Genomic DNA, 17122 nt, shown 5'->3' on the forward strand with positions numbered 1-17122 from the left:
TGCTGACACACAAAATGGGGGTCTTAGCCCTTGCACACGCAGACGCACACCTGTACACCAGGTAATGACTTACTAGCATTAGCATAAAGCCACAGCAACAGATGCTAAAGCAGCCGCAGTGATGCAAAACTCAGAATCAGCCTCTAGCTGTGTGATGTCTACTCTAAATCAAGCCTTACTATTTACAAGAGTTTATACGTATTTACTGATGTATTATAATAATAATCATCATTTCAGATTGGTACAATTGCTACGTCCACCTGATAGTGTATCCTGTATGAACGATATTTTTAACATGTGCGACACTTATATGCTGCTGAGTTCAGGTGACACCGGCCTAAGCTTTCACCCCCCATCCCTGCTCAGTGCATGACAATTTAAGAAGCCTCCAGTTATTAATGCTAGTATTTTTTTTTTACTTTGTTGAAACAATGTTGCAACCCCTTGTAAAGAAGCATTGCAACAACAGATTCCTGATTATGAATACGCATTGAAGTTCTTTACTCATGATGCAATCACCTGCCGTGTTGCTCACATTTGGACTGATTGACAAAATAACTGGATTTAAGGAAGGATCAAATGTGATCAGTTCAGGAAAAGAGATCCACTGCTGTCCAGTTTTCATTGTAATATTTTTCACATGCAAAGTGTCAGCCTGGAAAAGAAGGAAAAAGAGAAAAGAATAAAGGATCAAAACTAATAAGAAAGCATAATATTGTGTTCAGTCTCACAGAGTGCATACATACTGGAGTTTGGAAGCTCGGGCCAGTGGTGGGACTGCAGCCCTGGCAGGGAGCGCACCCATGAGTGCAAGAGGTTTGCTTACCTTACAGCAGGAATCCTGCACAGATGGTTTGTTTATCAATGCTTTTCTATAAATTGCACGTTAATAAGTACCTGCATCTTCACTATGCTTCCAGAGATATGTGTCTCCTTTCCAAAATCTCTCTGAGGGTTACAATATGGCTGCCAGTAAGTCACATAGACACTGGATCGCAGCCAGGGGGTAATTTAGGGGTGAGGGTGCCCCTAGGCACAACAGTAATGACCACCCCTACACCCCCCCCCCTCCCCTGTCTAATTTTATTATTTTCATTGGTTATAAGCCCTAATTTGATGATAGACAATTTAATAATAAAAACACTATGACATATGTATTTATTTTTTTATTACTGTATATATACATATTTACTAAGTAGGACAGCTTATATGGGAAGTAAGTGCATGTCCTACTTATTTACACTCCATTTAAGACAGTGCTGAATGGGTGTTATGGTGTCTGGCATAATGTGTAATAAGGATTACAGGGTGTGGCATAATGTGTAATAAGCATTTCGGTGTGTGGCATAATGTGTAATAAGCATTACGGTGCGTGGCATAATGTATAATGGACATTAAGGTGTTTGGCATAATATGTAAGGGGCATTATGGTGTCTGGCATAATGTGTAATGGGCATTATGGTGTCTGGCATAATGTGTAATGGGCATTACAGTGTCTGGCATAATGTGTAATAAGCATTATGGTGTGTGGCATAATGTGTAATAAGGATTATGGTGTGTGGCATAATGTATAATAAGCATTACAGTGTGTGGCATAATGTGTAATGGGCATTAAGGTGTTTGGCATGTGTAATAATAAGCATCACGGTGTGTGGCATAATGTGTAATGGGCATTACGGTGTGGCATAATGTGTAATAAGCATTAAGGTGTGTGGCATAATGTGTAATGGGTATTATGGTGTGTGGCATAATGTGTAATAAGCATTACGGTGTGTGGCATAATGTGTAATGGGTATAACGGTGTGTGGCATAATGTGTAATGGGCATTACGGTGTGGCACAATGTGTAATGGGCATTATGGTGTTTGGCATAATGTGTAATGGGCATTATGATGTGTGGCATAATGTGTAATAAGTATTATGGTGTGTGGCATAATGTGTAATGACCATTACGGTGTGTGGCATAATGTGTAATAAGCATTACGGTGTGTGGTGTAATGTGTAATGGGCATTAAGGTGTTTGTCATAATGTGTAAGGGGCATTACAGTGTGTGGCATAATGTGGCCATGCCCCTATTGTCATGTAGCCACTCCCCTAGTTTCATGTGACCATGCCCCCACGTGACATGCGACCACGCCCATTTTTACTATCTGTACCACTAAGAAAAAATTTCTACTTGCACCACTGATTTAAGATGGCACATGGTACAGTACAGTGGAAATATTTGGCAGTTACTGGTATATTTCGGGCTGACAGTACCAACACAAGCATCCAAGTGCCGCCTCCCGACATGTGCCGCCCCTAGTCATGTGCATAATGGGAAATTCACCACTGCTCGCAGCCCGCAGTATGTCATGTAGTGGCAGAAGAGGCCGGGGGGGGGGGCAGATCCTGCACACCTATTATTGAAATGGACAGGATCACGCAAATCTTAGCTGATCACGTCATTATGTTTATTGCTCTTTTGAAAGATCCTGTGATGCTGTACATTGCATTATGTGTGGGTGGGGTTTAATGATGCAAATCACCTAACCCTAACCCACACCCAACAGTGATCTACCTGCCGGGATCTGTGCCAGATAGGTGAAACTAAATATTGGTAATATGTAAGTATGTCTAGATTAAAACTAGCATTATTAGTCCAAATCATCAGGCGTATAAGTATAATAAAATGGTAATTTACTGGTCAAAACCTATTCACAAATAAGATTTATTTAGGATCTTTAAACAGCAGTGTCCAACTGCCCCAATATACTTGCCAACTCTCCCGGGAGTTGCAGGAGATGCCCTATTTTTTGGGAAGTCCCCTATACCCTTGCAAGTGTAGCAGCTCTCCCGCATCCCACCCACTTCCTAGTGAAGCGGGCAGGATGGGGAGAAAATCCTGGGAATCCTGCCTCTGAATGGAGGGGGGTGGGGCTAAATGTTGTGAATCGCATCATTTTAACCACCCCCCCTACCTGAGAACCCATGAATCGTGGCATTTTCATGTATGGGTGCTGGACCTAATGGCATGGGGGTGCCCGGCCCCGCTCCCTGACTGCCCAGGATCATGACTGCATTCCTATGTGAGTACTATATAGAAAACGGGTAATAAATGCTACATCTGCTGCAGCACCTCTTACACTGTAGTTCTTTTTTCTCTGACGTCCTAGTGGATGCTGGGAACTCCGAAAGGACCATGGGGAATAGCGGCTCCGAAGGAGACTGGGCACAACTAAAGAAAGCTTTCAGGTCACCTGGTGTGCACTGGCTCCTCCCACTATGACCCTCCTCCAAGCCTCAGTTAGATTTTGTGCCCGGCCGAGGTTGGATGCACACTAGGGGCTCTCCTGAGCTCCTAGAAAGAAAGTATATAATTAGGTTTTTTATTTTACAGTGAGACCTGCTTGCAACAGGCTCACTGCAGCGAGGGACTAAGGGGAGAAGAAGCGAACCTACCTGCTTGCAGCTAGCTTGGGCTTCTTAGGCTACTGGACACCATTAGCTCCAGAGGGATCGACCGCATGGAACTGGCCTTGGTGTTCGGTCCCGGAGCCGCGCCGCCGTCCCCCTTACAGAGCCAGAAGCAAGAAGAGGTCCGGAAAATCGGCGGCAGAAGACATCAGTCTTCACCAAGGTAGCGCACAGCACTGCAGCTGTGCGCCATTGCTCCTCATACACACCTCACACTCCGGTCACTGAGGGTGCAGGGCGCTAGGGGGGGGCGCCCTGAGCAGCAATAAAAACACCTTGGCTGGCAAAAATACCACAATATATAGCCCCAGAGGCTATATATGTGATAAATACCCCTGCCAGAATCCATAAAAAAGCGGGAGAAAAGTCCGCAAAAAAGGGGCGGAGCTATCTCTCTCAGCACACTGGCGCCATTTTCTCTTCACAGTATAGCTGGAAGACAGCTCCCCAGGCTCTCCCCTGTAGTTTGCAGGCTCAAAGGGTTAAAAAGAGAGGGGGGGCACTAAATTTAGGCGCAATATTGTATATACAAGCAGCTATTGGGAAAAATTCACTCAATATAGTGTTAATCCCTAAATTATATAGCGCTCTGGTGTGTGCTGGCATACTCTCTCTCTGTCTCCCCAAAGGGCTGTGTGGGGTCCTGTCCTCAGTCAGAGCATTCCCTGTGTGTGTGCAGTGTGTCGGTACGGCTGTGTCGACACGTTTGATGGCTTATGTGATGGCAGAGCAGATGCCGATAAATGTGATGTCGCCCCCTGTGGGGCCGACACCAGAGTGGATGGATAGGTGGAAGGTATAAACCGACAGTGTCAACTCCTTACATAAAAGGCTGGATGACGTAACAGCTATGGGACAGCCGGCTTCTCAGCCCGCGCCTGCCCAGGCGTCTCAAAGGCCATCAGGGGCTCAAAAACGCCCGCTCCCTCAGATGGCAGACACAGATGTCGACACGGAGTCTGACTCCAGTGTCGACGAGGTTGAGACATATACACAATCCACTAGGAACATCCGTTACATGATCCCGGCAATAAAAAATGTGTTACACATTTCTGACATTAACCCAAGTACCACTAAAAAAGGGTTTTATGTTTGGGGAGAAAAAGCAGGCAGTGTTTTGTTCCCCCATCAAATGAGTGAATGAAGTGTGAAAAAGTGTGGGTTCCCCCGATAAAAAACTGGTAATTTCTAAAAAGTTACTGATGGCGTACCCTTTCCCGCCAGAGGATAAGTTACGCTGGGAGATATCCCCTAGGGTGGATAAGGCGCTCACACGTTTGTCAAAAAAGGTGGCACTGCCGTCTTAGGATACGGCCACTTTGAAGGTACCTGCTGATAAAAAGCAGGAGGCTATCCTGAAGTCTGTATTTACACACTCAGGTACTAGACTGAGACCTGCAGATAGTGCTGCTGCAGCGTGGTCTGTAACCCTGTCAAACAGGGATACTATTTTGCGAACATAAGACGTCGTCTTATATATGAGGGATGCACAGAGGGATATTTTGCCGGCTGGCATCCAGAATTAATGCAATGTCAGGAGGGTATTAGAGACCCGACACTGGACAGGTGATGCTGACTTTAAAAGGCACATAGAGCCTTATAAGGGTGAGGCCTCGTATCCACAGCAACAGCTGGGAAGAAAATTTTTTACCTCAGGTTTCCTCACAGCCTAAGAAAGCACTGTATTATCAGGTACAGTCCTTTCGGCTTCAGAAAAGCAAGCGGGTCAAAGGCGCTTCCTTTCTGCACAGAGACGAGGGAAGAGGGAAAAAGCTGCACCAGTCAGCCAGTTCCCAGAATCAAAATTCTTCCCCCGCTTCCTCTGAGTCCACCGCATGACGCGGGGGCTCCACAGGCGTAGCCAGGTACGGTGGGGGGCCGCCTCAAAAATTTCAGCGATCAGTGGGATCGCTCACAGGTGGATCCCTGGATCCTTCAAGTAGTATCTCAGGGGTACAAGCTGGAATTCGAGGCGTCTCCCCCCCGCCGTTTCCTCAAATCTGCCTTGCCGACAACTCCCTCAGGCAGGGAGGCTGTGCTAGAGGCAATTCACAAGCTGTATTCCCAGCAGGTGATAGTCAAGGTGCCCCTACTTCAACAAGGACGGGGTTACTATTCCACACTGTTTGTGGTACCGAAACCGGACGGTTCGGTGAGACCCATTTTAAATTTGAAATCCTTGAACACATACATAAAAAAATCCAAGTTCAAGATGGAATCGCTCAGGGTGGTTATTGCAAGCCTGGACGAGGGGGATTACATGGTATCCCTGGACATCAAGGACGCTTACCTGCATGTCCCCATTTACTATCCTCACCAGGAGTACCTCAGATTTGTGGTACAGGATTGCCATTACCAATTCCAGACGCTGCCGTTTGGACTCTCCACGGCACCGAGGGTGTTTACCAAGGTAATGGCGGAAATGATGATACTCCTTCGAAGAAAGGGAGTTTTCATTATCCCGTACTTGGACGATCTCCTAATAAAGGCGAGGTCCAAGGAGCAGTTGTTGGTGGGAGTAGCACTGTCTCAGGAGGTGCTACACCAGCACGGTTGGATTCTGAATATTCCAAAATCACAGCTGGTTCCGACGACACGTCTACTGTTCCTGGGTATGATTCTGGATACAGTCCAGAAAAAAGTGTTTCTCCCGGAGGAGAAAGCCAAGGAGCTGTCATCTCTAGTCAGAGACCTCCTGAAACCAAAACAGGTATCGGTGCATCACTGCACGCGGGTCCTGGGAAAGATGGTGGCTTCTTACGAAGCAATTCCTTTCGGCAGGTTCCATGCCAGAATCTTTCAGTGGGACCTGTTGGACCAATGGTCCGGATCGCATCTTCAGATGCATCGCCTAATAACCCTGTCTCCAAGAACCAGGGTGTCTCTGCTGTGGTGGCTGCAGAGTGCTCATCTTCTAGAGGGCCGCAGATTCGGCATACAGGACTGGGTCCTGGTGACCACGGACGCCAGCCTTCGAGGCTGGGGGGCAGTCACACAGGGAAGAAACTTCCAAGGGCTGTGGTCGAGTCAGGAGACTTCCCTACACATAAATATTCTGGAACTAAGGGCCATTTACAATGCCCTAAGTCAGGCAAAATCCCTGCTTCTGCACCAGCCGGTACTGATCCAGTCAGACAACATCACGGCAGTCGCCCATGTAAATCGACAGGGCGGCACAAGAAGCAGGATGGCAATGGCAGAAGCAACAAGGATTCTCCGATGGGCGGAAAATCACGTACTAGCACTGTCAGCAGTGTTCATTCCGGGAGTGGACAACGGGGAAGCAGACTTTCTCAGCAGGCACGACCTCCACCCGGGAGAGTGGGGACTTCATCCAGAAGTCTTCACGCTGATTGTAAATCGATGGGAACGGCCACAGGTGGACATGATGGCGTCCCGCCTAAACAAAAAACTAGAGAGATATTGCGCCAGGTCAAGGGACCCTCAGGCGATAGCTGTGGACGCTCTAGTGACACCGTGGGTGTACCAGTCAGTTTATGTGTTCCCTCCTCTGCCTCTCATACCAAGGGTACTGAGAATAATAAGAAAACGAGGAGTAAGAACAATACTCGTGGTTCCGGATTGGCCAAGACAAGCGTGGTACCCGGAACTTCAAGAGATGATCTCAGAGGACCCATGGCCTCTGCCGCTCAGACAGGACCTGCTGAAGCAGGGGCCCTGTCTGTTCCAAGACTTACCGCGGCTGCGTTTGACGGCATGGCGGTTGAACACCGGATCCTGAAGGAAAAGGGCATTCCGGAGGAAGTCATTCCTACGCTGATTAAAGCCAGGAAAGATGTAACTGCAAAGCATTATCACCGCATATGGCGGAAGTATGTTGCTTGGTGTGAGGCCAAAAAGGCCCCAACATAGGAATTTCAACTAGGTCGATTCTGCATTTCCTACAAGCAGGAGTGACTATGGGCCTGAAATTAGGCTCCATTAAGGTACAGATCTCGGCTCTGTCGATTTTCTTCCAATAAGAACTAGCTTCACTACCTGAAGTTCAGACGTTTGTGAAAGGAGTGCTGCATATTCAGCCCCCGTTTGTGCCTCCAGTGGCACCTTGGGATCTCAACGTGGTGTTGAGTTTCTTAAAATCACATTGGTTTGAGCCACTTAAAACCGTGGATCTAAAATATCTCACGTGGAAAGTGGTCATGTTATTGGCCTTGGCTTCGGCCAGGCGTGTGTCAGAATTGGCGGCTTTGTCATGTAAAAGCCCTTATCTGATTTTCCATATGGATAGGGCGGAATTGAGGACTCGTCCCCAGTTTCTCCCTAAGGTGGTATCAGCTTTTCACTTGAACCAACCTATTGTGGTGCCTGCGGCTACTAGGGACTTGGAGGATTTCAAGTTACTGGACGTAGTCAGGGCCCTGAAAATTTATGTTTCCAGGATGGCTAGAGTCAGGAAAACTGACTCGCTATTTATCCTGTATGCACCCAACAAACTGGGTGCTCCTGCTTCTAAGCAGACTATTGCTCGCTGGATTTGTAGCACAATTCAGCTGGCGCATTCTGCGGCTGGACTGCCGCATCCTAAATCAGTAAAAGCCCATTCCACAAGGAAGGTGGGCTCATCTTGGGCGGCTGCCCGAGGGGTCTCGGCTTTACAACTTTGCCGAGCTGCTACTTGGTCAGGAGCAAACACGTTTGCAAAATTCTACAAATTTGATACCCTGGCTGAGGAGGACCTTGAGTTCTCTCATTCGGTGCTGCAGAGTCATCCGCACTCTCCCGCCCGTTTGGGAGCTTTGGTATAATCCCCATGGTCCTTTCGGAGTTCCCAGCATCCACTAGGACGTCAGAGAAAATAAGATTTTACTCACCGGTAAATCTATTTCTCGTAGTCCGTAGTGGATGCTGGGCGCCCATCCCAAGTGCGGATTGTCTGCAATACTTGTACATAGTTATTGTTAACTAAAGGGTTATTGTTGAGCCATCTGTTGAGAGGCTCAGTTGTTTCATACTGTTAAACTGGGTATAGTATCACGAGTTATACGGTGTGATTGGTGTGGCTGGTAGGAGTCTTACCCGGGATTCAAAATCCTTCCTTATTATGTCAGCTCGTCCGGGCACAGTGTCCTAACTGAGGCTTGGAGGAGGGTCATAGTGGGAGGAGCCAGTGCACACCAGGTGACCTAAAAGCTTTCTTTAGTTGTGCCCAGTCTCCTGCGGAGCCGCTATTCCCCATGGTCCTTTCGGAGTTCCCAGCATCCACTACGGACTACGAGAAATAGATTTACCGGTGAGTAAAATCTTATTTTTTTTTTATGCTTTTATATACATATACTGTAGAATAGCGCTGAGTGTACAAACCTGGGACGGTGCGCGGCATATGACTGTAGTGAAGTTCCTTGCATACAGCGGGCACTGCTGAGACCCAAATACCACCATGGTCACATCCTGAAAGCCAATACCTCTTACAGATATAAGCTGGCCTCCTAAACGTTAATAAAACAAGAAATGGTTAATATCATTACTGAGAAGTCGGACAGATCTCTTGTATAATGATATTTCTGCATAAATTAATATTTCACATCCAATAATAAACAAAGCATCTTTGTTCCCTTTGTTCCCTAGTTTTAGGATTCATTTCAAGGAGGATGCTACTGTCTGAACGATCTCTTTGGAAGTGGCGTCTGCCTGGGTTAGTGGCGTCTTGCCTGCTGACCCCTCATTCCCAGCTTTCAGGTACAGGTACAAATAACAGATGGTGAGAATGAAGATAATAGAGGTTGACAGTGCAAGCAAACGCCTTGTGATTGGTTGTTTGCAAATGAACCGCAGGCACTTATTGGTGGTTTCCTTGTTGCTTGTTCATGCTTTTGTTCTTGCTATGTAGAACATTATTACCTACTATCCCAGAACGTTTCAGAGACTCACAAACTTGCCGGAATTCCCCTAGAACCTGGAACAATAGGTGGCCCACGCCCACCCCGATCATTTGTCAGCTGCATCAAAGTAGGCCGGTAGGATGTAGAAAGGGAATCAACATCGTCCCTCATTTTATTTGGGATGCATTTTGCACCTTTCACTTAGGCAGAGACAGGTATCACTTGGAGCACTTTGATCAGTATAAGAAATATACAAGAAGGCTACATATAAAAAAAAGACAGATCTGACGTCTCATTGCTCTCATGACTAGAGGTAACGACCAGGGGGGTCATTCCGAGTTGTTCGCTCGCAAGCTGCTTTTAGCAGCTTTGCACACGGTAAGCCGCCGCCTACTGGGAGTGAATCCTAGCTTATCAAAATTGCGAACGAAAGATTCGCAATATTGCGAAAAGACTTCTCTGTGCAGTTTCTAAGTAGCTCGAGACTTACTCTGCCAGTGCGATCAGTTCAGTGCTTGTCGTTCCTGGTTTGACGTCACAAACACACCCAGCTTTCGCCCAGACACTCCTCCGTTTCTACAGCCACTCCCGCGTTTTTCCCAGAAACGGTAGCGTTTTTTCACACACTCCCATAAAACGGCCAGTTTCCGCCCAGAAACACCCACTTCCTGTCAATCACACTCCGATCACCAGAACGATGAAAAAACCTCGTAATGCCGTGAGTAAAATTCCTAACTGCATAGCTAATTTACTTGGCGCAGTCGCACTGCGGACATTGCGCATGCGCATTAGCGACTAATCGCTCCGTTGCGAGAAAAAAATAACGAGCGAACAACTCGGAATGACCCCCCAGGTCACATGTTGTTTCTAGAACCGGTCCGTTGTATAGTTTCAAAAATATGAAACAATTCCCCCATATTCCTCAAATAAGTTATCAACTGCCTTCAAACTGGCTCAGACATGATGAACAGGAACTGCAAATTCAAATCAGGGTCAATTGCCGATTGTAAAAACAATGGGTAAATGTTACAGCCTGCAAGACGCAACCTTATACCCAAGAGATATTGGGGGTCATTCCGAGTTGATCGCTCACTGACGTTTTTCGCAGCGCAGCGAACAGGTTACTACTGCGCTTGCGTATGCAACGCAATACGCTGGCGCGTCGTACGGGTACAAAGCGAATCGTTGCTGGGCGATGGATTTAACAAAGAATCCATTCGCAAAGCCGATCTCAAGGAGATTGACAGGAAGAGGGCGTTTACGGGTGTCAACTGACCGTTTTCAGGGAGTGTTTGGAAAAACGCAGGCGCGTCCAGGCGTTTGCAGGGCGGGTGTCTGACGTCAGTTCCGGGACCAAACAGACTGAAATGATCGCAAGGGCTGAGTAAGTCCAGAGCTACTCAGAAACTGCAATAAACTTTTTCGTCCCGCTCAGCTGCACACGCGTTCGCACACTTGCAAAGTGAAAATACACTCCCCCGTGGGCGGCGACTATGTGTTTGCTTGGCTGCTAAAAGTAGCTAGCGAGCGATCAACCCGGAATGACCCCCCCATAATACCACAGTTGCGCACAGGCTGCTAACGTGTTAGGCATAAAAGAGTGTCACCCAGACTCAAGTAAGACAAAAAACAGAACGTAACCACCACAGGAAAGCGCACACAACACTTAGTATAATAATACAGTCCTTCAATCTAGAAGATTTTCATTATTTTCTTAGATGTTCTATTTCCTTCTCGATACCTCAAACAAATGAGAACATGGACATCATAGTATAATGCTGTTAAATCCTCATTCAGAAGTTTATATGGAAGGTTACTGACTCATACCAGAATATGTGGTCTACTGAATATTGGTAGACAGACTGAGCTCAAGGAGCGGATGTCAACCGTGCTGTACCGGTGGCTCACTGCAACTCCTCACCTTTATCCTTCAGTACTCCAGCAATATGTCAATTAAAAAAGACTTGCCAAAGGGGGTCATTTAGACCCGATCGCTGATGTGCGTTTTCGCACAGCAGCGATCGCATCTGAAGTGCGCATGTGCCGGCGCATGGCTGACAGCCGACGGCTGTCATAGGCTAGCGATCGCCTCTGCCTGATTGACAGGCAGAGGCAGTTGCTGAGTGGGAGAGGGCGGAACAGCGGCGTTAATCTACCGGGGGCGGGCCGCGGCGGCTGCGTGACGTCACACGCAGCCGCTGTGACCCGGGCAGTGACGAGTAGCTCCCGGCCAGCGTGCATGAGGTGCACTGGTTGGGAGCTACTCCTGAGGTACAAAAGCATCGCCGATGTGTGATGCTTTTGTACTCCCGTGGGGGGGGGGGGGGTCGGGCCTGACATGCGGGGCTCCCCCCCTTCCCCCTTCCCCACATGTCTGTGTGCCTGCTCGTAGCCCTGCAAAATTTTGCAGGTCTATGATCAGGTCTGAATTAGGCCCATAGTGTAAAAACTTACAGACAATTTATTAAAACCTATCTAAAACCTGCATACCAGCAGGTGTTGTCTACTATTGCAGGTAGACATAAAAGCATGACCAAGCTGTTAAAAATACAGATAGATGAGACTCCTACCAGATGTTATTGTCCACTCAAACAAGCAGACAAAATAGGCACGGATTATGGAAGATTAAAGGCGTCTCTGGATACCGTCCATCCGGTCCTTAGGTAAATGTTCCACCTTCTGTAACCCTTTCCTCTCCAACGCGTTTCGATACCACCCTATCTTTCTGAAGGCATGAGGAAAGTTCTACAGATGGGAAATGTATACCCCTTCATATTAAGCCCTAAAAAGCACTAATGTCAGGCATGGAAAATACTGGCCTGGATTCCTATATGTAACTTCTATGAAAAGTGCCTCTCCGGCATCCATTTCACATATTCAATAATATCATTCACAATAGAAACAATATACATCACATCCTGTTCACACGTCTAAAAACCCCCATGATCCATATGTAGGTAATGGTGTCCGTCTGTGATTAGATTCCCCTCCGGTTTTAGTATGTAAATGATTTACGTGCCTATTTTGTCTGCTTGTTTGAGTGGACCGGTAGGAGCCATCGGTACAGCATGGTTGACATCCACTCCTTGAGCTCAGTCTGTCTACCAATATTCAGTAGACCACATATTCTGGTATGAGTCAGTAACCTTCCATATAAAATTCTGAATGAGGATTTAACAGTGTTATACTATGATGTCCATGTTCTCATTTGTTTAGAGTTATCGAGAAGGAAATAGAACATCTAAGAAAACAATGAAAATCTTCTAGATTGTAGGACTGTATAATTATACTAAGTATTGTGTGCTATCCTGTGGTGGCTACTTTCTGTTTTTTGCAAGATGCAGCCATTGGCTAGATTCTAGCGAGCCTGCCCATTCTTTTAAAGCAATAAATCGGAGACAGTTCTAGTTTGTGAATACGTCTCCCGTTAGCAAGTGATATGAGGCGCACGTATTCATATGCAATCACTCAGGATTACTAAAAGGAATTTTGTACTGTGCCTCTTCCATGTTGCACTACATACAGATGGGTCCATGTTTATCTTGACCTTTAATAGGATTATCTGAGACTGGGCAGTCGGACCTAATCCCCTGCTGTATTGTTCTCTGTATTGTATTGCAGCTGAGAAGAATAGATGAAGGGTTTATGTTAATAAACCATGTTGTGCCTAGGCGCAGCAAATTAGCCAAGATAACCGTGGACCTATCTGTAAAGAAGGCCCACGTGTGGACTGGCGAAAGATAGTTGCAGCTTCTATACACAGGGCATAGTGTCACTATGCCATGTCACACAACCAACTCACCAATTTGTGGAATGAGAGATGGGAAAACAGAGGCGATCCTTGGTGTAAGGTGCATGGAAATGGCGTTCCCACTTCCATTCATGGCAAAACCCAGAGGCTTCACATGTACTCTGACCTGGTGGTGTCCCAGAGGCAGACACGTGTCCATACAACACGCTATGCTGGAGGTGTCCACATCAATAACATTACAGTCTGTCTCATTTATTTTCACATCTATATCCGCGAAGCTCCCATGAAAACCAGATCCAGTGATCTTGACAACGAAGTCACATCCGTCACCTTTGTGAACAGCAAAAGTTTGAGGTTATGTGGCATATTTACTAAGCAAAGCCGCCACTTTTCAGTGATTCTGGCTGCGGGACTGAAAAGGGCATTAATGTGAAAGGAAAAACTCCTAGTTTTGCATCTCATATCTTATCATTTCATTTATATCCCACATCTAGAATGGCCTGTACTGGAAGTGGCGCCTTTGCAAAATGCTCTTGTGCAGTCATTGTAGCCAAACATAAACCAGAGATGTAAGTATTATGAATACCTGCGGAGTTCTGAATATCCGTCACCATAGGCGTTACATCCAGAAGATGCTGGAAAGCACAGGAGCCTGAGCATTGGGCTGGAATATCATTTATATGAACAGTGACCTGTAGAGATTGTACAGTATACAGTATTATAAATCACCACTAACAGAGCTCGTAGGTAAATGCTGTGTTAGTAAGTGTACAGATATGTCATTATACAACATTGCTGCAGTCATGCCAAAAAGCCCCTCTTGGCTCGCCAGATCCCGCAAGACGTTGGGCGTCTTTTTTGCCCGAAAATGCATCTTAGTCACAATGCAATGTGACTAAGTTGCACCAGGAGACTGTACTGATTACTTTTATATGCGACACTTGTATATCTGTGAGCCACTGCCAACTGCCACTCCAAACATCACCGGCTGGGACTCACTGGCAGTTGGTGCGGCTCCCCTATTTGAATTTTGCACTGCAGCCCCACCTCCCAAGTCTTGGAGGAGAGGATTTTCTGGATCTATTCATAAAGCAGTGAAAACAGTGGAGAAACAGACCAGAGGAGAAGTTGCCCGTGGCAACCAATCAGCATCTCCCTTACATTTTATAAAATGTACTTGATAAAGGCTTCTTTCAAAGCTGATTGGTTGCCCTGGGCAACTTCTCCACTGGTCATTTTCTCCACTCTTTTCACTGCTTCATGAATAGACCCCTTAATAGTACCTAATGCAATGGGTCATGTTGGAAGGAATACTTCTCCAGTCATGTCACTGCTTTGATACATCAACCCCACTGTCTCTTTTTTCACAAGGGGTAAAATTAGATTTGACTTGACATTAATACAAATGACTTAAAACTCCATGTGACAATGTAGATCACTTTCTAGGAGCAATTTTACTTTATAGAAATACTCTTTACAGTGATGATAAAACATCGTCCATTGCAGGGTGTGTGATTGTACTTATGCCTGAAATCTAGTGATAGTCCTATAATGAGACAGACTAAGGTGGGTGTCTAAGACAGAAATGTTTTGGGAAACTTAATTCAAGGAAATCTGTTTTAAAAGTTTTTATCTCGCTGCGCCAAGACAAATTTTCATGTTTTGTCGATTTGTCAGGTTCAATCATTAAAACTTTCATTACAGTATCATTGTCAGAACTTTTAGATTGTTTTATAGGGCAGATGTTTTTGGGCTGCTTTTATACGTTTATTTTGCATTATTTTCCCCCCATTGTCCTCTAGTTATTTATATTTAGTGCAAGATATTTATAACAAAGTGTAATGAGCTGCTTAGAGGCAATGGATACAGTATGTATACTTGATTAGATTTATGAGCATAACACAGCCCAGGAACAAAGATATACATTTGTCTCTTCTCATGATATGGCCCTAGGTCACATGGTTACAATGTACCTGTGAGCAGGAGAGGATTGGGAAATAAAGGGGACCTGGAAAAAATTTACTCACCAAATGTAGGCGGGGCTAATACAAAAGTGGGCAGGATTAGTACACCATTATCTCTGCCACATTGGTGGTAGGTAAAGCCAATGTATAATGCTATGATACACAGAGTCGCTGAAATGGCAGAGACCAATATATAATACGGAGAGCATTCTAGAGACTGCCATACAATACAGAGAGCATTCTAAAGACCGCCTTATGATACAAACAACATTCTGGAGAGCACCATACAATGCAGAGCGCATCCTAATGAGTACCATGCAATACGGAGAGCATCCAAAAGGCCATCTTACAATATAGAACATTCCAGAGACTTCCATACCATACAGAGAAAAGTCTAAAGACCACCTTATGATAAAGACAGCATTTCATAGACCACCATGCAGTACAGAGAATATGCTTATGAACACCACACAATACATAGAACATCTTAGTAACGTCTTAAAATATATAGAACATCTTAGTGACCACCATGTACTACAGAGAGCATCCTAATGACCGCCATAAAATACAGATAGTATGCAAAACTGATGGCTGCATGTATAAGGCTGAGTAGCACACATTGCTAACCATCATTTATCTATACCACTACAGAGTCATTTGTGAACTAGTAACTGGTTGGGAATGGGCTAAAAAATTTTTTTACCCTGGTGGTACATTGTATATATTTTATTCTTGAAACTTTGTATATATTTCATTCTCTAAATACAGTAATTATAAGAAATAAGGACACTATGTTAGATTAGTTATCCCTGTTGGAAAATCTACAGGACAGCACATTTTTATATGCAGTGAAGTGTAGCCAAGCATGTTTCATTAACCTTCGGCCAGTTAGAACCATGTGAAAGCTATTTTATTACTGTATTTCATTGTTAGAGAAAGGTGCCGTATTGCAGAATAGGATCCATTATAACAGAGCTACAGTATATGGACAGGAAGGTAACAGGAAGTACCTGAGGTAGGCTGTGTGAAGAAGCAAGCATGTCTCCAAATATTGGCCCTATAAACACTCCACCATCAAAAACAACCCTCGTTATAATAGAAGGGTTCAGGCCTGTAAGATTTTCAGCATGTACCTGTGTAAAGACAAAATGATCTTATTAATATAACCTTAAACAATTTATTATTGGACGGCAAAAGTGTTCAATGTGTTTCTTTAAGTCTAGTAACTGTCATTGCAACCATTCACAGATCATTTTCTCATACAGTAAAATAAAAATGTAAAATTATGCTGGAGAAATGGCGCAACGAGACGCACTATCTGGCAGCTTTGCACAGGCTGATTGAAGATAAACCCCCTCCTTAGTTCATAGCACTTACTGTAATTCATTAGTATAGAAAGAAACAGCCTCTGAACAAGTGGTGTAAATCTAAACTGATAGTCTCCCTTCTGGGAATTCTGGGGGTCATTCCGAGTTGTTCGCTCGTTGCCGATTTTCGCTATGCTGCAATTTGTTGCAAATTGCGCATGCACAAGGCACACAGGGCGCATGCGCTTAGTTATTTAACTAAAAACTTAGTAGATTTGCTGTGGATTCTGCTGCGCTTTTCAGTCGCACTGCTGATCGGTGAATGATTGACAGGAAAGGGGCGTTTCTGGGTGAGCGTTTTCCGGGAGTGTGCTAAAAAATGCAGGCGTGTCAGGGAAAAACACGGGAGTGTCTGGAGAAACGGGGGAGTGGCTGGCCGAACGCAGGGCGTGTTTGTTTTGTGATGTCAAACCAGGAACTAAACGGACTGAGCTGATCGAAATCTGTGAGTAGGTCTGGAGCTACTCAGAAACTGCAAATAATTATTTAGTAGCAATTCTGCTAAGCTAAGATACACTCCCAGAGGGCGGCGGCCTAGTGTGTGCAATGCTGCTAAAAGCAGCTAGCGAGCGAACAACTCGGAATGAGGGCCCCTATGTACTGTATGTGTTTGGTGATACGGTATAATACAGTATGTAGGGGATGATATAAAAGTATGGGTGGTGACTGTGCGGATCATCGTCCCAGAAAATATAAAAGAGATTAGTATGGCAATAGCACTTCAGGGCTTTTTTGAGTACAGTA

At 45.4% G+C, this 17122-nt stretch overlaps 1 protein-coding gene across 1 annotated transcript in view; it reads right to left on the bottom strand.

Moving 5' to 3' along the window:
- Nucleotides 1-17122, bottom strand: part of PKHD1 (PKHD1 ciliary IPT domain containing fibrocystin/polyductin) — a 985750-nt gene that overhangs the window by 880872 nt on the left and 87756 nt on the right. The window contains exons 24-28 of the mRNA XM_063919219.1: nt 16022-16144; nt 13634-13739; nt 13099-13377; nt 8779-8903; nt 520-655 (exon numbers count right to left, since the gene is read on the bottom strand). Of these exons, the coding sequence (XP_063775289.1) occupies nt 520-655; nt 8779-8903; nt 13099-13377; nt 13634-13739; nt 16022-16144 (769 nt within the window). The remainder of the gene's footprint in view (nt 1-519; nt 656-8778; nt 8904-13098; nt 13378-13633; nt 13740-16021; nt 16145-17122) is intronic.

Source organism: Pseudophryne corroboree, chromosome 4, assembly GCF_028390025.1.
Source record: "Pseudophryne corroboree isolate aPseCor3 chromosome 4, aPseCor3.hap2, whole genome shotgun sequence".
Classification (NCBI taxonomy): Eukaryota; Metazoa; Chordata; class Amphibia; order Anura; family Myobatrachidae; genus Pseudophryne; species Pseudophryne corroboree.